Source organism: Perca fluviatilis, chromosome 15 (genome assembly GCF_010015445.1).
Source record: "Perca fluviatilis chromosome 15, GENO_Pfluv_1.0, whole genome shotgun sequence".
Taxonomy (NCBI): Eukaryota; Metazoa; Chordata; class Actinopteri; order Perciformes; family Percidae; genus Perca; species Perca fluviatilis.
The window spans coordinates 2,961,530-2,987,067 of NC_053126.1; the positions used below are offsets into that span (position 1 = coordinate 2,961,530).

The 25,538-nt window shown below is 42.4% G+C and overlaps 1 protein-coding gene across 1 annotated transcript in view; it reads left to right on the top strand.

The window, feature by feature from the left end:
* ubn2b (ubinuclein 2b) overlaps positions 1-25,324 on the top strand; it is a 28,922-nt gene extending 3,598 nt beyond the window's left edge. The window contains 16 exon segments of the mRNA XM_039824167.1: positions 631-732; positions 2,398-2,529; positions 2,641-2,747; positions 9,775-10,306; positions 11,516-11,586; positions 12,133-12,262; positions 13,468-13,574; positions 13,711-13,821; positions 15,322-15,465; positions 17,156-17,206; positions 17,301-17,343; positions 18,414-19,034; positions 19,036-19,698; positions 22,237-22,444; positions 23,502-23,570; positions 24,557-25,324. Coding sequence (XP_039680101.1) covers positions 631-732; positions 2,398-2,529; positions 2,641-2,747; positions 9,775-10,306; positions 11,516-11,586; positions 12,133-12,262; positions 13,468-13,574; positions 13,711-13,821; positions 15,322-15,465; positions 17,156-17,206; positions 17,301-17,343; positions 18,414-19,034; positions 19,036-19,698; positions 22,237-22,444; positions 23,502-23,570; positions 24,557-24,603 — 3,138 coding nt within the window. The 3' untranslated portion in view covers positions 24,604-25,324.
* The last annotated feature ends 214 nt before the right edge of the window (positions 25,325-25,538 follow it).

Below are 25,538 nucleotides of genomic sequence, written 5' to 3' on the forward strand. Positions count from 1 at the left end.
ATATATATATATATATATATATATATATATATATATATATATAGTATAGTATAGTATAGTATAGTTGCAAAGTTTGGACACACCTTCTCACTCAATTTGTTCCTTTATTTTCATGACTATTTACTTTGTAGATTCTCACTGGAAGGCATCAAAACTATGAATGAACACATATGGAATTATGTACATAACAAAAGTGTGAAATAACTGAAAACATGTGTTATTTTAGATTCTTCAAAGTAGCCACCCTTTGCTTTTTGATAACTCTGCAAACCCTTGGTGTTCTCTCAATGAGCTTCATGAGGTAGTCACCTGAAATGGTTTTACCTTCACAGGTGTGCTTTGTCAGGGTTAATTAGTGGAAGTTTTTCCCTTATTAATAAAAAAGCAAAGAGTGGCTACTTTGAAGAATCTAAAATATAAGACATGTTTTCAGTTATTTCACACTTTTTTGTTAAGTATATAATTCCATATGTGTTCATTCATAGTTTTGATGCCTTCAGTGAGAATCTATAATGTAAATAGTCATGAAAATAAAAAGGAAACGCATTGAATGAGAAGGTGTGTCCAAACTTTTGGCCTGTACTGTATGTATATATTTTAACTCTTCCTTTGTGTTCCCTCTGTCTGCAGGGCGGTGTCCCGAAGAAGAAGAAAAAGGACAGGATGCAGGATCTCATTGACATCGGCTATGGTTACGATGAGACGGACCCTTTCATAGACAATTCAGAGGCCGTGAGTTCCCTTTTCGCCAAAGCACACACAATCATCACTTTATTTATTACTCGTTTTGTCGTTTATATTTTTTAAATCGCCCGATATCGCCTACACTTTACGGCTGTTAGTAAAAACGCAAAACGTTTTTTTAATTCAGGTAACGTTACTTGGTAAATACTTATTTTCTCGGGCTTAAAATCCACACAGAGTTTCCATGATATGGCTGTGAAGTTGGCATTAAATTTCATTCTATGCGGTTTTAAAAGCATCTTAAAAAGTCTGAAATTTAACTTGGAGATTGCCCTGATAAAGTGCATAAAGTTAAAGGAACACGCCGACTTACTGGGACTTTGTCTTATTCCCCGTATCCCCCAGAGTTAGATAAGTCCATACATACCCTTCTCATCTCCGTGCGTGTCCTAACTGTCTGTCTGTATACATACTGGGAACTATATTCTCAGAAGGCGAAGCACTGCTACTTGGGCGGAGTGATTTGCTCGCAGCACCTGAGAAGCCCCGTGGTGAGGAGCATAGAGTAGCAGTGCTTTGTCCTCTGAGAATATAGTCCCCAGTATGTATACGGTTAGAAGATGGCTGTGTGTCATGTGACCTTGTTATTTGTACACCCTTTGACTATACAAACCACAACATGGAAACAGGAACATGTTGGTGTAATTTTGTCACTTATTGGGAGCAGTAGGCTAGATGGAGCAGGTTACCTCCAGGATCTGTGCTAAGCTAGGCTAGATGGAGCCGGATACCTCCAGGATCTGTGCTAAGCTAGGCTAGATGGAGCCGGTTACCTCCAGGATCTGTGCTAAGCTAGGCTAGATGGAGCCGGTTACCTCCAGGATCTGTGCTAAGCTAGGCTAGATGGAGCCGGTTACCTCCAGGATCTGTGCTAAGCTAGCTAGATGGAGCCAGTTCCTCCAGGATCTGTGCTAAGCTAGCTAGATGGAGCGGTTACCTCCAGGATCTGTGCTAAGCTAGGCTAGATGGAGCCTACCTCCAATTGTTAAGCTAGGCTAGATGGAGCGGTTACTCCAGATTGTGTAGCTAGGCTAGATGGAGGTTACCTCCAGGATCTGTGCTAAGCTAGGCTAGATGGAGCCGGTTACCTCCAGGATCTGTGCTAAGCTAGGCTAGATGGAGCCGGTTACCTCCAGGATCTGTGCTAAGCTAGGCTAGATGGAGCCAGTTACCTCCAGGATCTGTGCTAAGCTAGGCTAGATGGAGCCGGTTACCTCCAGGATCTGTGCTAAGCTAGGCTAGATGGAGCCGGTTACCTCCAGGATCTGTGCTAAGCTAGGCTAGATGGAGCCGGTTACCTCCAGGATCTGTGCTAAGCTAGGCTAGATGGAGCCGGTTACCTCCAGGATCTGTGCTAAGCTAGGCTAGATGGAGCCGGTTACCTCCAGGATCTGTGCTAAGCTAGGCTAGATGGAGCCGGTTACCTCCATGATCTGTGCTAAGCTAGGCTAGCGGTGGGTGCGTCAGACAGAGTTAGGACATGCACGGAGATGAGAAGGGTATGTATGGACTTATCTAACTCTGGGAATAAGACAAAGTCCCAATAAGTCAGCGTGTTCCTTTTAAAGTATCATGTGCAGTCTAATTTTGTTGGTTTTTCTAAACCGTGGTAGAAGAAGACTAACAGTAATTATACTTCTCTCCCGGGCGCAGTACGACGAGCTGGTGCCGGCCTCTCTCACCACAAAACATGGCGGCTTCTACATCAACACGGGCACGCTGCAGTTCAGAGCGGCGTCCGACTCTGAGGGGGAAAACGGCGGCGCGGAGGATCATCGCTTCAAGGTGGGTTCTTGCTTCTCTGTAGTTTTTATACACAATAAATAATCACACATGTAAGGTTTCTGAAACCGACTGATGTCATACCATTTCAATAAGCCACATTTGTTTTTGTAGAAGATGAAAGATGGCGAGGAACGGGTGATAAAAAAACGTCGGAAAAAGCAAGATGGTGGAATTCTGGAGGACAAGAAACCCAGGAAGATCAGAGTACCAAAGACCGGGTGAGGGTCTGAATCTGTCGTCATTGTTTCCTCTCAGCGTTGTTTAGTTCCTCCGATGTTTGCCACGCGCACGCCATTTTCTCTTTTCACAAGTCTGCGTGGCGACGAGTCAAATGTGCAGATTGCTGTTTGTCGTTTTAGATTTGAACGGTCAGTTTCCTTCGGCAGTGTTTTCACTCGATTTGTGGAAGACTGCACACTGGCTGCGTGGCGCGAGCGTGGCCTTTCTGTTGCGTGGCGCTGCATGGCGTTTTCTATCGGTGCAGATCCACTTGTCCGTGCGACGCTTCTGTCGCGTCGCGCCCCGATCTCTTCCTATGGGTGACGTCAAGCGACTTCAACGCTCCTGCAAAGCATTCCGGGAAGGCGGCGCTACATTTGAAAAAATGCTGCGCGTCAAAAAGCTCGCCGATGCCCAGCTTTATGCGACTATCCTGTAGAAGTAGACGAAAATCTTTCAAACTGACCTTTGTTGATCTGAAATGGAGACATATTCAGCAACTGCACGGCCTATTTCTCGCTTAAAATGTTTTCAGAGACACATTTCGGTGAACTGTTTTTGTAAAATACGAGATCGTATTCTCAACGAGCCGCCATGACACTCTGTTGAAATTCTCGAGTAGCCACACCCACGTCACGCGTTCGTCCAATCAGCTGCTGGTTAGGGGCGTGGAGCATCAACCATGGCTATATGACGTCGCGACACCACCCGACAGTCGTGTCGCAAATGTGGATCTGTACTGTATGTCTTTACACACCAGAAAGGTGTCTGACCTGGTGCTGCTGCTGCTGCTGCTGCTGCTAGTCTTGTCTGGACACATGGCTGTTTCCCATAAACATAAATATAAATATAAATATATATACTGATCTGATTACAGCAAAGACAACATCGGCAGTATTGACGGCAAAATAGGCTCCAGAATATTTCCTTCTGGATTGACAGTTGCAATATTTGAATATTTAATTTTTTTAAATACCATTTAATATCTGCATTTATGTCAAAACCTCGAGACTTTCAAACATCAACATGTCATTTATTTTTATATGTATTTATGTTTGTATTTATATGCTTCCAACACGCTTGTGTGTCGCGTGAAAAATAGGCGCCGGTCCTATTTCTGGCCTGAGACGTGCGTGCCACGCAGGCAGTGTGCACGCTCTAACCGGTTACCATGGGAGCCCAAATAAAAACGGACACGCCAAGATCACGCCACGCAGTCAGTGTGCATGAAGCCTAAGGTGCACATATTTGGCGGTGGGTTTAGAGCTTCTCCCTCAAGAAAATGTTAGGTTTTTCAATCAAAAATATGCAGTTTCACATAATTTTTGAACCGTTATTATTAACCATATCTGTGTCCTAAATGTTGTAAAAGCCAGAGCAGATAATAGATCTAAGAAAAGTTGTTAACGCACATTTGTTTGTGGGTCGGTAATGTATACGTGGCTCCGGTGTAGATTGCATGCTTCAAAAAACTCCTTTTGTCACCAAAATAATTGTCCAACAGCTGCAACTTTTAAAATGGTCAATTTGTTTAATTTTTACATTATGACAAAACTCTTCTCAAAACAAAATAACTCCAACACCATATCTCGTTCTCACGTTTCCATGTTTCCACAGTCAAAAAAACTGTCAACTTGTCAACAAATGAGTCCACACTGAAGTCAACTTTAGCTACCTCCAGCGTCACACACTTGTAGCCAATGAAATGGCTCCAAACAAAAGTCATTTAGTTAGTTCTGACGCTCACATAGATTTTTACATTCATTTGGCTTAGGTGTTGTCCAACACGTCTTGGTAAGCAATGCCAAAGACCGGACGAAAGAGAGAGAGAGAGCGATCGGAGCAGAGGAGAGTTAACGTTCAGCAGCAAAGTGATTGTACAGTAGCTAGAGTCTGCCGTTTGAGCACAAATACATGCTGCAGCTCCTCAAAACCACCGGAGGTGTACCGCGTCTTATTTCCACGGCTGCTGAGTGGACCGACGGTGGATTAGCTCCGAAGCAGTAAAAGCTTACACTAAGCTTCTGTAAGCTATTTATTGAGTTTCCTTTTAGCGAAATACTCAGTGAATTTAATTCCCTTTGGAAGCCAGTGTAACATATGTCTAGGGCTTTTATTGTGAAAGGTAAGAACGGAAAGAAAGTCTCTGGCAAACGCTGTCTTTGTCAAGGTTGAAAGAAGTAATAAAGTTTGCTGTCTTTTCAGTCTGTGGTCTAGACAGCAGCCTGTTGTAGTAGCAGTAGTTGCAGTTGTGGTATGATGATCCTCAATAAACAACACAATTAATCGCATTGTGCGAGTTTAAAGGTCCTTTGACATGCTGCTTTTTGGATGCTTTTATATAGACCTTAGTGGTCCCCTAATCCTGTATCTAAAGTCTCTTTTATATAGACCTTAGTGGTCCCCTAATACTGTATCTGAAGTCTCTTTTATATAGACCTTAGTGGTCCCCTAATACTGTATCTGAAGTATCTTTTATATAGACCTTAGTGGTCCCCTAATACTGTATCTAAAGTCTCTTTTATATAGACCTTAGTGGTCCCCTAATCCTGTATCTGAAGTATCGTTTATATAGACCTTAGTGGTCCCCTAATCCTGTATCTGAAGTATCTTTTATATAGACTTTAGTGGTCCCCTAATACTGTATCTAAAGTATCGTTTATATAGACCTTAGTGGTCCCCTAATCCTGTATCTGAAGTATCTTTTATATAGGTCTTAGTGGTCCCCTAATACTGTATCTAAAGTCTCTTTTATATAGACCTTAGTGGTCCCCTAATACTGTATCTGAAGTCTCTTTTATATAGACCTTAGTGGTCCCCTAATACTGTATCTGAAGTATCTTTTATATAGACCTTAGTGGTCCCCTAATCCTGTATCTGAAGTCTCTTTTATATAGACCTTAGTGGTCCCCTAACTGTATCTGAAGTCTCTTTTATATAGACCTTAGTGGTTCCCTAATACTGTATCTGAAGTCTCTTTATATATAGACCTTAGTGGTCCCCCAATACTGTATCTAAAGTCTCTTTTATATAGACCTTAGTGGTCCCCTAATACTGTATCTGAAGTCTCTTTTATATAGACCTTAGTGGTCCCCTAATACTGTATCTGAAGTCTCTTTTACAGTGCCTTGCGAAAGTATTCGGCCCCTTGAACGTTTCGACCTTTTGCCACATTTCAGGCCTAAACAACAAATATATAAAACTGTAATTTTTGTGGAAGAATCAACAACAAGTGGGTCCCAATTATGAAGTGGAACGAAATTCATTGGCTATTTCAAACTTTTTTAACAAAAAAAACTGAAAAAGTGGGCGGCAAAATTATTCAGCCCCTTTACTTTCAGTGCAGCAAACTCTCTCCAGAAGTTCAGTGAGGATCTCTGAATGATCCAATGTTGACCTAAATGACTAATGATGATAAATAGAATCCAGCTGTGTGTAATCAAGTCTCCGTTATAAATGCACCTGCTCTGTGATAGTCTCAGAGGTCCGTGTAAAGCGCGAGAGCATCATGAAGAACAAGGAACACACCAGGCAGGTCCGAGATACTGTTGTGGAGAAGTTTAAAGCCGGATTTGGATACAAAAAGATTTCCCAAGCTTTAAACATCCCAAGGAGCACTGTGCAAGCGATAATATTGAAATGGAAGGAGTATCAGACCACTACAAATCACGAAGACCCGGCCGTCCCTCTAAACTTTCAGCTCATACAATGAGAAGACTGATCAGAGATGCAGCCAAGAGGCCCATGATCACTCTGGATGAACTGCAGAGATCAACAGCTGAGCTGGGAGACTCTGTCCATAGGACAACAATCAGTCGTATACTGCACAAATCTGGCCTTTATGGAAGAGTGGCAAGAAGAAAGCCATTTCTTAAAGATATCCATAAAAAGTGTCTGCTTAAAGTTTGCCAAAAGCCACCTGGGAGACACACCAAACATGTGGAAGAAGGTGCTCTGGTCAGATGAAACCAAAATCAAACTTTTTGGCAACAATGCAAAACGTTATGTTTGGCGTAAAAGCAACAACACAGCTCACCCTTGAACACACCATCCCCACTGTCAAACATGGTGGTGGCAGCATCATGGTTTGGGCCTGCTTTTCTTCAGCAGGGACAGGGAAGATGGTTAAAATTGATGGGAAGATGGATGGAGCCAAATACAGGACCATTCTGGAAGAAAACCTGATGGAGTCTGCAAAAGACCTGAGACTGGGACGGAGATTTGTCTTCCAACAAGACAATGATCCAAAACATAAAGCAACATCTACAATGGAATGGTTCACAAATAAACATATCCAGGTGTTAGAATGGCCAAGTCAAAGTCCAGACCTGAATCCAATCGAGAATCTGTGGAAAGAACTGAAAACTGCTGTTCACAAACGCTCTCCATCCAACCTCACTGAGCTCGAGCTGTTTTGCAAGGAGGAATGGGCAAAAATGTCAGTCTCCGATGTGCAAAACTGATAGAGACATACCCCAAGCCACTTACAGCTGTAATCGCAGCAAAAGGTGGCGCTTAGAAAGTATTAACTTAAAGGGGGCTGAATAATTTTGCACCCCAATATTTTTCAGTTTTTTATTTGTTTAAAAGGTTTGAAATATCCAATAAATTTCGTTCCACTTCATGATTGTGTCCCACTTGTTGTTGATTCTTCACAAAAAATTACAGTTTTATATCTTTATGTTTGAGGCCTGAAATGTGGCAAAAGGTCGAAAAGTTCAAGGGGGCCGAATACTTTCGCAAGGCACTGTATATAGACCTTAGTGGTCCCCTAATACTGTATCTGAAGTCTCTTTTATATAGGTCTTAGTGGTCCCCTAATAATGTATCTAAAGTATCTTTTATATAGACCTTAGTGGTCCCCTAATACTGTATCTGAAGTCTCTTTTATATAGACCTTAGTGGTCCCCTAATACTGTATCTGAAGTCTCTTTTATATAGGCCTTAGTGGTCCCCTAATACTGTATCTGAAGTCTCTTTTATATAGACCTTAGTGGTCCCCTAATACTGTATCTAAAGTCTCTTTTATATAGACCTTAGTGGTCCCCTAATACTGTATCTGAAGTCTCTTTTTATATAGGCCTTAGTGGTCCCCTAATCCTGTATCTGAAGTATCTTTTATATAGACCTTAGTGGTCCCCTAATACTGTATCTGAAGTATCTTTTATATAGACCTTAGTGGTCCCCTAATCCTGTATCTGAAGTATCTTTTATATAGACCTTAGTGGTCCCCTAATACTGTATCTAAAGTCTCTTTTATATAGACCTTAGTGGTCCCCTAATACTGTATCTGAAGTCTCTTTTATATAGACCTTAGTGGTCCCCTAATACTGTATCTGAAGTCTCTTTTATATAGACCTTAGTGGTCCCCTAATACTGTATCTAAAGTCTCTTTTATATAGACCTTAGTGGTCCCCTAATACTGTATCTGAAGTCTCTTTTATATAGACCTTAGTGGTCCCCTAATACTGTATCTGAAGTCTCTTTTATATAGACCTTAGTGGTCCCCTAATACTGTATCTAAAGTCTCTCTTTATATAGACCTTAGTGGTCCCCTAATACTGTATCTGTAGTTCTCTTTTATATAGGCCTTAGTGGTCCCCTAATACTGTATCTGAAGTCTCTTTTATATAGACCTTAGTGGTCCCCTAATACTGTATCTGAAGTCTCTCTTTTATATAGACCTTAGTGGTCCCCTAATACTGTATCTAAAGTCTCTTTTATATAGACCTTAGTGGTCCCCTAATACTGTATCTGAAGTCTCTTTTATATAGACCTTAGTGGTCCCCTAATACTGTATCTGAAGTCTCTTTTATATAGGCCTTAGTGGTCCCCTAATCCTGTATCTGAAGTATCTTTTATATAGACCTTAGTGGTCCCCTAATACTGTATCTGAAGTATCTTTTATATAGACCTTAGTGGTCCCCTAATCCTGTATCTGAAGTCTCTTTTATATAGACCTTAGTGGTCCCCTAATACTGTATCTAAAGTCTCTTTTATATAGACCTTAGTGGTCCCCTAATACTGTATCTGAAGTCTCCTTTTATATAGACCTTAGTGGTCCCCTAATACTGTATCTGAAGTCTCTTTTATATAGACCTTAGTGGTCCCCTAATACTGTATCTAAAGTCTCTTTTATATAGACCTTAGTGGTCCCATATACTGTATCTGAAGTCTCTTTTATATAGACCTTAGTGGTCCCCTAATACTGTATCTGAAGTCTCTTTTATATAGACCTTAGTGGTCCCCTAATACTGTATCTAAAGTCTCTTTTATATAGACCTTAGTGGTCCCCTAATACTGTATCTGGGAGCTCTCTCTTATATAGGCCTTAGTGGTCCCCTAATACTGTATCTGAAGTCCCCTTTTATATAGACCTTAGTGGTCCCCTAATACTGTATCTGAAGTCTCTTTTATATAGACCTTAGTGGTCCCCTAATACTGTATCTGAAGTCTCTTTTATATAGACCTTAGTGGTCCCCTAATACTGTATCTGAAGTCTCTTTTATATAGACCTTAGTGGTCCCCTAATACTGTATCTGAAGTCTCTTTCCCGAAATCCAGCCTTGGTGCAGAATTCCAGCCACTAGAGGCAGTCCCACAATGAGCTTTCCTTAGGATGTGCCATTTCTGTGTCTGTAGCTATTGAGGAGGGAGGGGAGGGGGGGGTGTGTGGTCTTGACCAACTGCCACTTTGCTCGTTTGAAAGCCATGATGTCTCTCTCTCATGGGGGGGCCAAATTCTCTGGGTGGGCAAAGCAGAGAAAGGGGAGGTAACCTTTCCCCTTATGACCTCATAAGGAGAAGATTCCTGATTGGCTCATCTGAGCTTTCATTTTCTCAAAGGCAGAGCAGGATACCCAGGGCTCGGTTTACACCTATCACCATTTCTAGCCGCTGGGGGACCATAGGCAGGCTGGGGGAACTCATATTATTGTTAAAAAAACCTCATAAAGTGACATTTTCATGCCATGGGACCTTTTTAATTAAATGTCTTTCTTCTTTTTGGGTCGTCTGTTCTGGCAGAGTTTCAGGGCTGAATGTTCATCGGCCGGAAAAGAAAAAGAGGAAGAAGCTGATGAAGGATTCCATCCACCTGGCCAACATGCTGCGTCGCTTCACCCGGGAGAAGGAAGAGATGCGCAAGAAGAACCTGGCTGCCGCCGGTCTGCCGCGTCCCGCCAGTCTACCGCGTCCTGCCGGTCTGCCGCGTCCAGCCGCCAAAGTGCCCAACGCCAACAGTGCACTCCTCAACGCCCAGTCCAAGGCTGCTGGCAGCAACGAATGCAACATGGCCGACCTGGCCACCGACCCGGCCGTGATGTCACTGCTGGGCTCGGCCAATAACGACATGCTGCAGGACATGATGGGTGACCTGGACTTTGGCATGCTGGACTCTCCTCAGCCCTCCAGTCCTCTCCAGGGAGAGAATGGCGCCTTCGGGATGGCGCATAAAGCGGGAGGCAGCCGAGTGTCCCAGGGTAACATGATAGCGCCCCCTCCTCTGCCCAGCGGACTCCCAGCCTCGCTCACAAAGCGCATCGAAGACCTGAGAGCGGTACGGCCTTCGCTATTCCACTGTGTTAGATCGGGACTGCAAGTAGTTTTTCTATTAATGGATTCGTTGTTTGGTCTCTAAAGATGTCAGAACATGGTGAACAATGTGGATCAGAGTTTCCCAAAGCCCAAGATGACGTCCTCAAATGTCCTCTTTTGTCCACAACTCAAAGATATTCAGTTTACTGTCACAGAGGAGAGAAGAATCTAGAAAATATTCTAATTTAACATGCGGGAATTGGAGAATTATGACATTTTTTTTCATAAAAAAGGACTAAAATCAATTAATTAAAATAGTTATAGATTAACCTAATCAGTTAATCATTGCGATTCTTCTTTAGATCTTTTGTTTGATTTGTTTTGTCTACAAAATATTGACAAAAAAAAAAAGCGTTATAATTTCCCAGAGCCCAAAATGAAATATTTTGTGGACCAACAGTCCAAAACCCAAATATATTCAATTTTTAATGTTATCAAGCAAATATAAATGGATGCTGCATTCACACGCTCCTCTGCTTGTTCCATTTCTAGAGTTGGGAATTTGTTCATGTTCATGTTCATGAGCTTGAAGTCATAGTGTAGGTCCCAGACTTGTTGCTGCGCCAGTTACAATCCCTAAAACCACTACAGTAGAGCTTGAACTGACTTGTTATCAGGTTAATGCTAATAAGTAACTTTCTAAGTCATCTAGCTCACTCTACGCAGACAGAAGCTAATGTTTACATCCTGATGCCATATTACAAATTAAATGTGAGCAAACATTTGGTATACAAAAAGTTATTGCAAAGTTTTTTTTTTACCATTAACCTAACCTTTACTTTCGTCCGCCATGTTACTGCGTAATACGACAACTACTCTGCAAGTCGTGTAGCAAAAATGTCGCAGGCTTTCCGAGTTGTTGTTGTTGTTGTTGTTGTTGTTGCGACTTGAGGGGGCATGCACGTGAATCTTGTCATTTTTCCGATTTATTCTGGCACCACCTGAATGCAGCATATATCTGATTCAGAGTATTCATGATACAAGTCTTGTTCTAATGGGACTGTTGCATAAAACCATCCGGTCAGTATTTGGCACAAAGAGGGGAAACATTGCAACATCCTCGCCCCTTTTTGACAACTCTGTGACAACTCTGTGACCCATTCCTTCAGAAATGTAAACAGGATTAACCGATAAGTTGCCTCACCAGTCTAACACTTGTCTCTTGACACAGGCGTCCCGTCTGTTTGATGCAGAAGGCAGGAAGAAGTTCTTCACACTGGACATGAACAACATCCTGCTGGAGTGAGTAGCGTTCAGGTTTTGATTTAAAGTGCTCATATTATGCTCATTTTCAGGCTCGTAATTGTATTTAGAGGTTATATCAGAATAGGTTTACATGGTTTACATTTTCAAAAAACACAATATTTTAGTCGTACTGCACATTGCTGCAGCTCCTCTTTTCACCCTGTGTGTTGAGCTCTCTGTTTTAGCTACAGAGTGAGACATCTCACTTCTGTTCCATCTTTGTTGGGAGTCGCACATGCTCAGTAGCTAGGTAAGGACTACTAGCCAGTCAGAAGCAGAGTATGAGGGCGTGCCCTGACAGTACCTAGGTAAGGACTACTAGCCAGTCAAAAAATAAATAAATAATTATATATATATATATATATATATATATATATATATAAACACAACACAATAAAGGAAAGGGAAAAAGCCAAAAAACATAATATGAGCACTTTAAATAAAAGCTTGTCTTTACTTTAAAAACAACACATGTAAATCTCTGATGCTTGACTGACTGTTTGTGTGTCTGTGTGTGCGTGTGTGTGTCTCTGTGTGTGTCAGTATTGAGTTGCAGGTCCAGGAGCAGCCGGCGGAGGTGCGTTCAGTGGTCTACTCCCACCTGGAGGTCTTTGTGCCCTGCAATAAAGAAGCTCTGCTCAAACGCCTGAAGAAGCTCAGCCTCAACATACAGGTGTGTGTGTGTGGGAGTGATCAAGGTTATTCTCAGACACAAGGACGAACAAATGGTGCCACTTCAAAGACATTGGGACAGTCTGCTTATAATATATCATAGGTCATATGCAGTAGGGAAAAAGTCATATTCACCAATTATTTTGGTCAATATTGAAAACCTGATTATTTAACACAATTACTCATTGACTTTTGGAAAGATGTTCCATTTATTGTCATAAGACTCATCACAAATCAGTTTTGGAAAGGCTAACGTCGCAGGGGACTCGTAGTAAAGTGGCCAAAGAATAATTTTCCACTTTCAGTTAGATTTTTTTAATGTAATTTATTAGATATGATGCTTGTTACCTGCTAGATGCTTATGTTCCCCAGTATTTTACAGGACATACGCAGTAGTGAGAGCCTATGAGCTGGCAAATGCGTGAAAGATAAGTCACTAACTGTGTTTACATATTAATATAATATTCCAGTTTTTGCCATTATTCCGAAAAAAGACAATATTCAGACTAAGTTGTTCACATGGCTAATGAAAGTGAATATTCCACTAATATTCCCATTTACATGCAACCGTGCAAATAGTTTTTTCCACCGGTGGCAGCCATGTTGGACCGTGTGAACACAGCGTCCCTCTTTCATTCCTTCAACCAGCTTCTAGAAACACACAGGTTTTTGGATATGCGATGTTTGTGCATATCCAAAAAACCTGTTATGTGACATACAAGTCTTTCATAATGTTGAAGGTAGCTGTGTTTCTCCGTCCGACCAGAGATGTAGGCTTTTCTTTTGGTCATGCATCTCTACCGCAGCCGTGCAAACTGTCAGCTGTTTTTGTGTAGAACAACCATAGCAACGCACAGAGCTGACCGTAAGCCTTAAACCGGCAAGAGGCCGTAAACTGTCGCAAACTGCTGTAAAAACCCTGACTGAGACGCAGATTCTGAATGCGCTCTATTCTTGTCCAAAGAATGTCTCTAAAACCTGAATAATACCAACATATCCCACTTCGGAAAATGCTGAATTTGGGGAAAAAGCCTTATTCTGAATAATAGTGCAATATTAGTGTGCATGTAAACATACTCACTGTTTCTCTTACTTCTGTGTCTGCTGGCCGTGTGCCCGTTATCTGATTCTATATTTAGCGTGCGAGTGTGTCCCGTGCTGCATATGTGTGTGTGATTTCTGACTGTGCTTATCCCCGTTGCCCAGGACGACCGGTTTCGAACGCCCCTGCTAAAGCTGAAACTGGCCGTGTGCAGCATGATGCCGGAGCAGATCGCTCGCTACAACATGGACTGTATCGCTAAGGTGGCAAAGTAAGGACACCGGTCGAGTCCGCTGTGGCTCCCAGTTTATCACAGTCGTCATATCGGTTTGCTTTTCCAACGTGTTTCCGTCCACGTCCTTAAGGTGCTGTGATATATACGATGTTTATGATGTCTGTGTTCACAGGCAGCAGTCAGGGGAGGGAGAGAAGAACGGGTCGGAGGACGATGACGAGGAGAAGCCAGGGAGGAGGGTGATGGGTCCTCGCAAGAAGTTTGTCTGGGACGACAAACTCAGGTCAGTTTCACCGAGGGAACAGAGGCTAATTTCATATGCGAGTGGCAATAAATGTACATCATGTACCTATATACAGGATTATACAGAGTCAAACTTTCGTTTAAAAGCATAATTAGGACGGAAACGCCACTTTTGAGATTGATTGTATTCTCGTTTTTTTGGTTCAAATGGCCTTTTGAATGGGAGAGCTAGGGGCACTGCTATGATAGCATCAAAATCACTATTTTTAAACCACTAAGAAGACTCGACACAACATGAGACTTTGCTCCAAGTATCACCAGGGGCTCTACACATGAACTCAGCATTGAGAACATTGGTTGTGTTCACAGAGTTTACTAAAGCCCTGTTTACACGAATCCGCTCCGCACCCTCCAGAGTGGAAATCTTAGGTGTGTGTGTGTGTGTGTGTGTGTGTGTGTGTGTGTGTGTGTGTGTGTGTGTGTGTGTGTGTGTGTGTGTGTGTGTGTGTGTGTGTGTGTGTGTGTGTGTGTGTGGCGGTTCTGTTGTAAGAGGCTAAGGTTGCTCGGTCAGCACAACGACATCATGTTAGAAAGCACAGCACAAACGATTTGTCATTAACTAAGTAACAATAGTGTTAGCCACGATGCTAAAGGCATTGATAACCAAGCCAAACGCTGCTGTCACTACTATTTTAGTGATTTATAAGCAATCTGTTTCTTGCAGATTGTCACGTTACTGAGAATCCAGCTGTTAGAAGGTAATATATGAAGTGGAAGCTAACTCTGGCAGCTGTCGGGTGCCGCTAACATTAACTTTAGCTGTCTCCATGAAGCTCCCAGCTAAGCTCCTATTACTTGCGACACAAATAATAATAAAAAAAAAACGAGCTAACTCTTCATAGCATAAGCATTTGGATTTTAAAGTCATGTTAAAACTGTTTCCCGTTCTCCTACGTAATGTTAGCTCACAATCAGACCTGAGAAGAGGGAGATTAGCTAATGTTAGCCAACCTATTTATTAAAAAAAAAAAAATCACATTTCCAACAGCCCTACTTTATTCACATTCGGAGATCGACTTTTTTTGACTGGTAAGATGGCAGCGACCGTAAACAACAACAGCCAAAGTGAGTTGTTGAAAACCTTTCTTTTTAGTAAACTCTGTGAACACAACCAATGTTGTCAATGCTGAGTTCATGTGTAAAGCCCCCGGTGATACTCCATGTAAAAATAGTGATTTTGATGCTATCTTAGTAGCGCCCCTAGCTCTCCCATTCAACAGGCCATTTGACCCAAAAAATGAGAATACGGTCAATCTTAAAAGTGGTGTTTCCGTCCTAGTTAAGCTTTTAAACGAAAGTTTTGACTCGGGTACATTCACAAAAAGACCCTTGGTTGCATTTTGGCGAGAGTTAGGCTTTAATATAGAAATAAGGTGCAGATGTCAATAGTAAAAGAAAAGGATGAAAAAAGAAAAGCAGCCCTGATGACTAGTTTTCCTCTTGTTGTGATGGAGTATTTAGGATTGTGTGTGCTTTCCAGGTTATTGCTGTGCAACCTGGTGCGGGTGAAGGTGGGCTGCCTGCAGCAGGAGAACCTGGGAACGCTGGCTCGGGAAGAAAAACTCAAAACCTTCCTGGAGACGGAGGTCAAACCTCTGTGGCCCAAAGGCTGGATGCAGACCAGGTGTGTGTCTTGCTAACAGTGTTGGCTTACACTTTACATGAAGGTATCTACATAGGAGTGACCTGACACTGTCATGAACGTGTCCTAAACATTATAAACAAGTCATAAACGTTCATGACACATCAACAACATGAGATCAAGGAGAGGGTTAACTTCTCCTGCTCCAGATCTCCCACTGTGGACAGAAAGAACAGGGGAGACACTTTGGTTCTCTCAGTAGGACTCTAGAGTCACTACTCACTGAAGATAATCACTGTCACTCTCTCACTTCTCCCTTGCTCTAACAACCCCAACCACACACACACACACACACACACATGCCGGCTCGACGCACACACCAGCGCACAAGTATAAACATCAGGCCGCTTACATAGGCTACGGCGAGCTCTGCGTGGAGCACAACCATAAAACAGCCTTCAGAGTTCATGTGTCCATGACCGTGTCATGTCACTCTTATGTAGATACCTTCGAGTGAAGTGTTGTAGTTTTAGAGCAGTATTTGCTCTTACTTACTAGCAGAGTACTTAATTCCCTCTGCATCAGTCTTTCTTATATTGATCTAATGCTGAGGTGCAGCACCCGAGCCGTTTGGGGCACCTAAGCCGAATGAATATAAAATCAATGTGAGCATCAAAACCAACTAAATGATACTCAGAAATACTGAGATCTAATGATTGTATTTGGTCCCCAGTGAACTTATTAGCAACTTTTGTCTGTAAGCTTTCTGAGTGTTACTTATTTATAATCTGCTCTTGCTTTTCCAACATTTTTAGACACAGATACAGGGCCCTATTTTAACCAATCTAAGCGTGCGGCGTGCAGCGCCTGGCGCAGGTGTGTTTAGGGCGTGTCCAAATCCACTTTTGCTAGTTTAATGGCGGTAAAAAGGGTCTGTGTGCCGGGCACCTGGTTCTAAAAGGTTGTACTTAGTGTCTTCATTAATCAGAGGTGTGTTTTGGGCGTAACATGCAATCAACCAATCAGAGATCATCTCCCATTGCCTTTAAAAGCCAGGCGCGTTTGGACCTTGGAGCATTGCTGTTATGATGGAGGATTTACACCCTAATATTTTTATTAGTAATCTTCTGCATGTGTGTGTGCTGCTGTGCGTCCCTGTGTGTGTAACAAGCATAGTGTGCGTCCCTGTGTGTGTAACAAGCATAGTGTGCGTCCCTGTGTGTGTAACAAGCATAGTGTGTGCGCGCTGTGCACGAGCCTAGGAGCATTTTACTAATGCTCTGTTAAAATAACAATGAAATGCTGCGTTATTGACTTTAGACCAGGTTTTTGTTGGTCAATGGCGTGATCACTTCCTGCTGCCTCAAGATAGCAATATGCCCAGTATGTACCTGAACACACCTCCCTGTAAGACCAGCACGCCCAGAATGCACCTGAACACACCTCCCTGTAAGACCAGCACGCTCAGAATGCACCTGAACACACCTCCCTGTAAGACCAGCACGCCCAGAATGCACCTGAACACACCTCCCTGTAAGACCAGCACCCCCATGGGCCACAGATGGGAGCAGGTGCATTTGCTATTTAAAAGGACAACTGCGTCGGTCTTAAACTAGCAAAGACGCTTGCGTCGGGCTTTGCGCTGCGCCGGAGGTAAGATGGGGCCCCTGGTAATAATAATGGTCCCAAATTATGTCAAATTACACATTGACGTGTTTATTTCTGTTGACAGGATGCTGTATAAAGAGAGCGATATAGCTCATGGTCACTACACAGGCTACAGGTGAGTCATGTGTCTTTTTATTACCCGATATCTTCAGAACTAACTCTTGCCGAACTTGTTCTCACTCGCTTGTGTTGTTGTTCTTTTCCTCCAGAGCAAATAAAAGGATGGTCTCTACTCCCAAGGCCAAGCCAAAGGTTAGCATTGACTTCTATATCAACGTTACCGTGAGCTCCTTCATTCTGGTGTCTGTGAACGCCACGCTCTCTCGGTTTAAATTCGTCCAATAGGGCGCCAGATTTCTATAGAGCCTTCCAGGCCAAAACCACAGCTAAAACACACTGTAAACAGGCCTTCATATGTAGTGGAAAAAACACCCAATCTGGCAACACCAGCCACCAGTGTCTCAGAAAGCAGCGTGGAGGCTTCGTATGATCATTTAAACCAGTTTGATGACGAGGTCGCTGAGGATGGAAAAATCTGACATTTCTGGGCAAACTTTGCCGGCAGGCTTTCAGAAAGAAAATCTGCACTTCAGTCCCATCCACAGAGAACCTGAAACGGCTCGTTGAACTGGTTGGATATGAGGATGAAATCTGACGCATAGTTTCAGTGTTAAAACTGATAAAATAATTGCTGTCTGTGGTTCTATATGGGCTGTGGCAATCATTTTGAAAAATAATAGCTCATATGGAACAAAAGAACTATGAACTTAGTTCATTTTTGGAACTGTGAACTTAGTTCATAATGTTGAAGTATGAACTATGAACTGAACTAATTCATTTTAAAATGAACTTTGAACTAGTTCATGTAGAAAGTGAACTTTCCCAACACTGGGTGAGAGTACACTGAACTAAACAGTCTTGAATCTACATATGAAATGTTATTAGACTTGAAAACATGTGAATTTTTTTTGTGTGTGTATTTATTTTTATTGTTTTCGTAACAAAGAAGTAGAAACATAATAACAATAGTTGGTGGTGCTACACAAAACGGTACAGGTTACTTGACAGGGGCTTTCCACGTGCGACAAGCAGGACATAAGACAAAGGTAATGGCACAGCGACAGGGTAGCACAAGATCAGTTTTTAGACATTAAATCAAGAAAAGGTTGCCAGATTTAAAAATAAATCCTCTGTAGCAGACATGATGTACCTGATTTTCTCCAAGTGTAAGACCTTTGTGAATCTGTCCTTGTTATATGACATGGAAGTGTTAAATACGTTCTGTTTACAGTTTGTGTAAATGGTGTTTTTCTGTTCTCCAGGAGGCCGTGTGGGTTCAGCGCTCCGTACCCTTAGCGGGCGCCACTCCCTCCCCTGCTGCCCAGGTTGCCAAGCGACCGCCTCAGTCTCCGTCTGAGCCCATATGTCTGGACTCCCTCGATGAGGATCTCGCCGCTCCCTCCCTGGACTCCATCTCCAAGGCCCTGGCCATCCTCGGCAACGCCGCCAAGGGCCTGGCGCACGGAGACAGCCCGCCATCTCCGGACGGACCCAAGAGCGCCTCCAAGCCGTCGTCGCTCCACGCCTCGCCGCTCGTCCAGCAGCAGAAAACCAACTCCAGTCCCAGCTCCAACGCACCTCACTACATCTCTACCTCTTCGTCCCCCTCCAGCGCTCTGTCCCGGCCTCTCTGCGTCACGTCGGCGCCGCTGCCCTCGGTCAGGGTGGATGGGATGGGCGCCTCTAAGAGCGGCATGCAGGCGCACAGACACTCGGTGTTGAACACTCAGAGGACTCTGGCTGTGGGCGTGGCTAAAGCCAACATGCCGCCCTCGGCATCGCCGCCTAAACCGCGTCCCCCGCCCACCGCGTCTCCGCTCGTGGCCCCGGGGTCAAAGACGGCGGTGTCCGCGCCCGCGTCCGGCCTTCTCAAACGCGCAAGCTAACAACAAACGGGGGCCGCGACGTATCAGCCCGCTCTCTGCGGCTCTGCCGGCACACGCGCCTCGTTTCCCCCACACGGAGCCCGCAAAGCTTCCGGCGACGCGCCTGCCCCACAACACCCCGCAGAGTAAACCCTCCCCCTCCCCCCTCTCTCAGACTGTCTCTGGAGTTCAGCCCCAGCCGCAGTCTAACTTCATCACCCCCATGCACGCCACGCTCACCAAGTCCACCCACAGCAGCATCCCACCCATCGTCAAACTCACCTCCCGGCCCCTCAACCCGGCTGTGATCACCACCACCGCGGCCTCCCCCTTCAACCCCCAAAGCTCCCGGTCTCAGGCAACCCCCCTCCTACACCAGTACTCTCCCAAAAGCCCAGCGGGCTTCCGCCTGCCGTTCTCAGGTGCCCAAGGAGGAGCGACCAAGCCTGGGCAAGGCAGCTACACTCTGTCAGGCAGCCAGAAGACCCCCAACAGCAACAGCACCACCAACGCTAGCCTTATTAACACCATATCCATAAGCAAGCATTCAGGATCCAGTGCCTCCCCCACGATGTCCTCCGCCAACGCAGGCCAGCGTCAGAGGACTGGGGGCGGGACACCTCAGGGGGCCAAGCCAGTTGCGTCTGTCCTATCGTCCTCGGTGTCTTCTCAGTTACCACAGGTTTGTACTGCTGGCGTGTCCACATCAGTAACCTGCGATGTGGGCTCCCCTTTTGTCCAAAATGAAATCTGGTTTAGCACATTTAACAAGCTCTGTAGTTATGTGATCATTCCCTACTCTTGCCCTAGTCTCGCATCGTCAGATCTAGCTCCACAGCGCTGTGGAGGAAGGTCTGGCTACACCACCGATGCATTCTGGGATAGGAGAAAAACGCTCTGGGTTGTTTTGCATTTTCTTTAAACCAATCGCAATCGTCTTGGGCGGCGCTAAGCTCCGGACGCAACGACGGTGGCTCTGCTAAATAGTCTCAGGAAGGAACTGGTTTTGGTTTAACATTTGAAAACGCCACATCCAATATTACATGAAGTTATCTGTTGACACAACACAGTAACGTGAGATATTTAAATGAGCTGATACATGGTTAAACCTCATTGGCTCTTACCAGTGTATCTCCGTGTTGACTTGGTCCACAGCAATCCCAACAAACAGTCCCAAAACCTCCCAGTTAGAGAGGAAATGACCTCAACCTATTCTTTAGAAATCTTAAAAATCATTCTCTGAAAGAAGTAAGCAGACCGGCCTCGTGGCACGATCTAAATTTTGTTTCAAACTTGCCATTTTCAGCGTGTAGCTCGCTAGTTGTTTCCCGAGGAGGAGGGATTTTAGTAACTGCAACACACACGGAGAGAGACAGCAGACATCGGCGTGTCAGGCTTTATTTTTTTATACTTGGGTTGATCCAAACTACTTTTGCCCTCATCAGCCGTCGTAGTTTCACATTGTGGTAATGCTGCTTATAGTTTAGGAAATATCTGAGTCTGCTGAGTAGGAACATGTTTTATTGGCATTTGGATGAAGTGTAAGTCACAAATAATGTGAAAGAGTTGGAAATACTGATCAAACTGTCTGGACTGTTATCAGAACCAAACATCGGAGAGGGGTCCTGTTGGTGCAAAGACGAATCAATGAGGCGTCAACTATTCAATTAATCGCCAACTATTTTGATAATCTAACAGTTTGAGTAGAAGTGAGTAGTAGTAGTGGAAATTCTCTGATTCCAGCTTGTTAAATGTGAATATGTTTCTAGTTTCTTCTCTCCTCTGGGACAGGAAACTGAATATCTTTGAGATAGGGGCAAAACGAGACATTTGAGGACGTCTTCTTGGGCTTTTGGGAAACACTGATCCACATTTTCACCATTTTCTGACATTTTACAGAGCAAACAACTAATCTGTTAATCGAGAAAATGATCGACAGACTAACCAACAATGCATGACCAGTCATAATATAGTATGTTGAAAAAATCATAAAGTCATAGTATAGTGTGTTGAGAAAAATCATAAAAAGTAATAGTATAGTATGTTGAAAAAAATCTAAAAAGTCATAGTATAGTATGTCGAAAAAATCATAAAAAAGTCATAGTATAGTATGTTGAAAAAAATCTAAAAAGTCATAGTATAGTATGTCGAAAAAATCATAAAAAGTCATAGTATAGTATGTCGAAAAAATCATAAAAAAGTCATAGTATAGTATGTTGAAAAAAAATCAAAGTCATAATATAGTATGTCGAAAAAATCCCAAAACTCAGTATAGTATGTTGAAAAAAGTAAGTCATAGTATGTTGAAAAATCCAAAAAGTCCTAGTATAGTATGTTCTATAAAGTCCTAGTATAGTATGTTATATAAAGTCCTAGTATAGTATGTTATATAAAGTCCTAGTATAGTATATTATATAAAAGTCCTAGTATAGTATGTTCTATAAAGTCCTAGTATAGTATGCTATATAAAGTCCTAGTATAGTATTGTTTTAAAAAGTCCTAGTTGTGTGATAGTTATAATAGTATAAAGTCCTAGTATAGTATATGTTATAAAGTCCTAGTATAGTATGTTCTATAAAGTCCTAGTATAGTATGTTCTATAAAGTCCTAGTATAGTGTGCTATATAAAGTCCTAGTGTATATTTTATAAAGTATTAATAAAGTCCTAGTATAGTATGTATATATAAAGTCCTAGAATAGTATGTTATATAATTTCTATTATGTAAAAGTCCTAGTATATATTATAATAGTATTAAGTCTAGTAGTAAATTATATTAAGTCCTAGTATAGTATGTTATATAAAGTCCTAGTATAGTATATTATATAAAGTCCTAGTATAGTATGTTATATAAAGTCCTAGTATAGTATGTTATATAAAGTCCTAGTATAGTATGTTATATAAAGTCCTAGTATAGTATGTTATATAAAGTCCTAGTATAGTATGTTATATAAAGTCCTAGTATAGTATGTTATATAAAGTCCTAGTATAGTATGTTATATAAAGTCCTAGTATAGTATGTTATATAAAGTCCTAGTATAGTATATTATATAAAGTCCTAGTATAGTATGTTATATAAAGTCCTAGTATAGTATGTTATATTAAGTCCTAGTATAGTATATTATATTAAGTCCTAGTATAGTATATTATATTAAGTCCTAGTATTGTATGTCTGTCTGAAACCAATCAACAGTGAACATAGCTGATGTGTGTTGTGTTCAGGTGTCCACGGCGGGGGGTGGCAGCCTGCTGGGCTCAGCCTCGCCCCTCCCCCTGGGGTTTGGGATGCTCGGGGGCCTGGTGCCCGTGTCCCTGCCCTTCCAGTTCCCCCCGCTGCTGAACCTGCCTCCGCTCGGTACAGCGGGCTCCAGCACCTCATCCAGCGGCGCTGCAGCCAATAGCAACGCAGCGTTCTCCACCCTGACGCAGAGTGAGTAACACACACACACACAGGGCAGAAACACACAGCACACACATTTAAACCTGCTGTCAGGTGCTAAATATAATCTAATATTGTCAGTTTAAGTCACATATTCATATATTTAATTTTTTACACATTAGGCAGGCATCGCCTTGCTGTCGTCTGTTTTTTCCTGTATAGGTTTTGTTTGAGTTTAGTTTATTTATGAAAGGGGACAGCGCAAATTAATAAAACGCATGATTTCCCATGGGTTAAAAAAGCCAGAATTAGCCAAAAGGCTATTTTTCATCTGTAGTCCCCTGGCTTCGATGTTAGAAAAGGCTTTTTTAAAATACAAAGAGACCAGAAAAACAACACGAGCAAAGCATGGCTTAGCACAAAGCATCACAAAAACAGAAAACGAGACAAGACACAACACAAAATCAGAAAGATCTACAACAAAGCAAATCAACAGGGTATACACTGAAAAAAAACCCTATCTATATATTTGTGTTCTATGTTATGACATCATGTGTTTTAGCCTCATATTGTGTGTCAGATGTTAGCTTGTGATTGATTTTGGTTTACCTCCAGTTTGACATTATTCCATTTTGTTTGCTTCATTCTCCCAAAATGTCTCCTTTCCTTAATGTCTTTCTGCACTTCTACCAAAACGATGCCAATGCTGCGTTTGTTTCCCCCCCTTCCCTCCCCCAACCTGGCCTCAATCTTCCTCCCCTCCCTCTGATTGGCTGTCATTACCGCTCCTTCACCTCTGTACCATCCATGCTCTCTCTCTCGCTCTCTCTCTCTCTCTCTCTCGCTCTCTCTCTCTCTCTCTCTCTCTCTCTCTCTCTCTGTCTCTCTCTCTCTCTCTCTCGCTCTCTCTCTCTCTCTCTCTCTCTCTCTCTCTCTCTGTCTCTCTCTCTCTCTCTCTCTCTCTCTCTCTCTCTCTCTCTCTCTCTCTCTCTCTCTCCCTTCGTCTTCCTTCCTTCCTTTCCTCCCTGTTTTGCGTGCCTTCTGTTCCTCCCTCTATCTCCCTCCCATGTTTCTCGTGTCCCCCCTCCCCCCTGTCCTGTCTCCTCAGATCTGTATAAGAGTCTCCAGTCAGGGTCTCAGGTTGCTCTACCTCCTCACTTGCAGCTCGCTTTCTCAGGTAAAATCTGACCCTCCCTCCCCTGAAGCTTGCTCCATTTTACTCCCCCTCCCCTTTGCCTTCCTTTTCTCCTCCTTTCAATGTGTTTTCTGTCTCGTGTTGTTCTGTTCTCTGCTCGTCCGTTGGTGTCAGCATGCCTTTTTATGTACTCATTTTATTTGTCGTCAAATCGCTGTTTTAACCCGAAGTTTTGGGCCCCCTCCGAATAAATGAATAAATAAATATAGATAGATAGATAGATAGATAGATAGATAGATAGATAGATAGATAGATAGATAGTTAGTTAGTACAGGCCAAAAGTTTGGACACACCTTCTCATTCAATGTGTTTCCTTTTTATTTTCATGACTATTTACATTGTAGATTCTCACTGAAGGCATCAAAACTGTGAATGAACACATATGGAATTATGTACTTAACAAAAAAGTGTGAAATAACTGAAAACATGTCTTATATTTTAGATTCTTCAAAGTAGCCACCCTTTGATTTTTTTTGATAACTCTGCAAACCCTTGGTGTTCTCTCAATGAGCTTCATGAGGTAGTCACCTGAAATGGTTTTACCTTCACAGGTGTGCTTTGTCAGGGTTCATTAGTGGAAGTTTTCCCTTATTAATAAAAAAGCAAAGGGTGGCTACTTTGAAGAATCTAAAATATAAGACATGTTTTCAGTTATTTCACACTTTTTTGTTAAGTACATAATTCCATATGTGTTCATTCATAGTTTTGATGCCTTCAGTGAGAATCTACAATGTAAATAGTCATGAAAATAAAAAGGAAACACATTGAATGAGAAGGTGTGTCCAAACTTTTGGCCTGTACTGTATATGATCATTGTACTTTATGAGATTGTGTTAAATGATACATTGATGACGTGTGAAATAAACGTAAACGTATTATCATGCCTTTTTATGTACTCATTTTATTTGTCGTCAGATCGCTTTCACTGACCTTTCAAACTGTTATTCTATATTATTATGTGTGTCCAGATGTCAGTCAGAACCAGGCAGGAGACGCCAAGAGGAAGCCTCTATGATGCAGCTACGACTCCAACGCCCTGGGGAGACGCTGTCCAATGAAATGGCTTCGTTTTTTTTGGACAGATCGTGATGGAGAATGTGACTTTTGGGCGACAGACGGACAGACCACTCGTAACGGCGGTCTGAAAGGAGCGACTGGGTTACATTAAGATACTCGATCGGAACAAAAAGATCAGCTCAAGTTTCATCATGAATACCACAGTTCAATATAACTTCTTTTTTTTTTTTTTTTTTAAGGATTTGATAACTTTTAAATACTATTCTTCATAAAATTGATATGAAATAATGATGACGAATACAGTTTGTCAATGTTTACAACATAGACCTATATCACTGTGGACTGTGTGTGTGTGAGAGAGAGAGAGAGTGTGTGTGAGAGAGAGAGAGTGTGTGTGAGAGTGAGAAAGCGTGTGTGAGAGTGAGAAAGTGTGTGTGTGAGAGTGAGAAAGTGTGTGTGTGAGTGAGAAAGTGTGTGTGTGTGAGAAAGTGTGCCTTTTGTGTGTGTCCCTCTCGATGCATGGTCAGTGTGTCTATTTGGTGCTGTTTTTATCATAATGTAATTATCACTGATACCTGTAAGAAATGTAAACTGAATAGAATGAGCTTTTTTGTTTTTGTTTTTTTTTTCTTCAATGAGAGCTGTACACTTTTTCATTGTACTTGAATTAATTTGTTTCTGTACAGAACTCAAACTTTTAAATAAAATCTTTCCCTTCACAATGAAGTCATTTGATGCAAGTATTAAAAACCATGTTCCCTCTGAACACATGAGGCTTAAAGGGACAGTTAGTTTGGATCTATTGAACTGTGGTTGCATGAGCTACTTCTCCATAGTCTACCGTGTTAGCTACAGCAGGTGGCGGCTTTCCATATTTTAGACACCTAAAGAAATCTATATCAGTTTAAGTGTACTTTATATTTATAATAATTT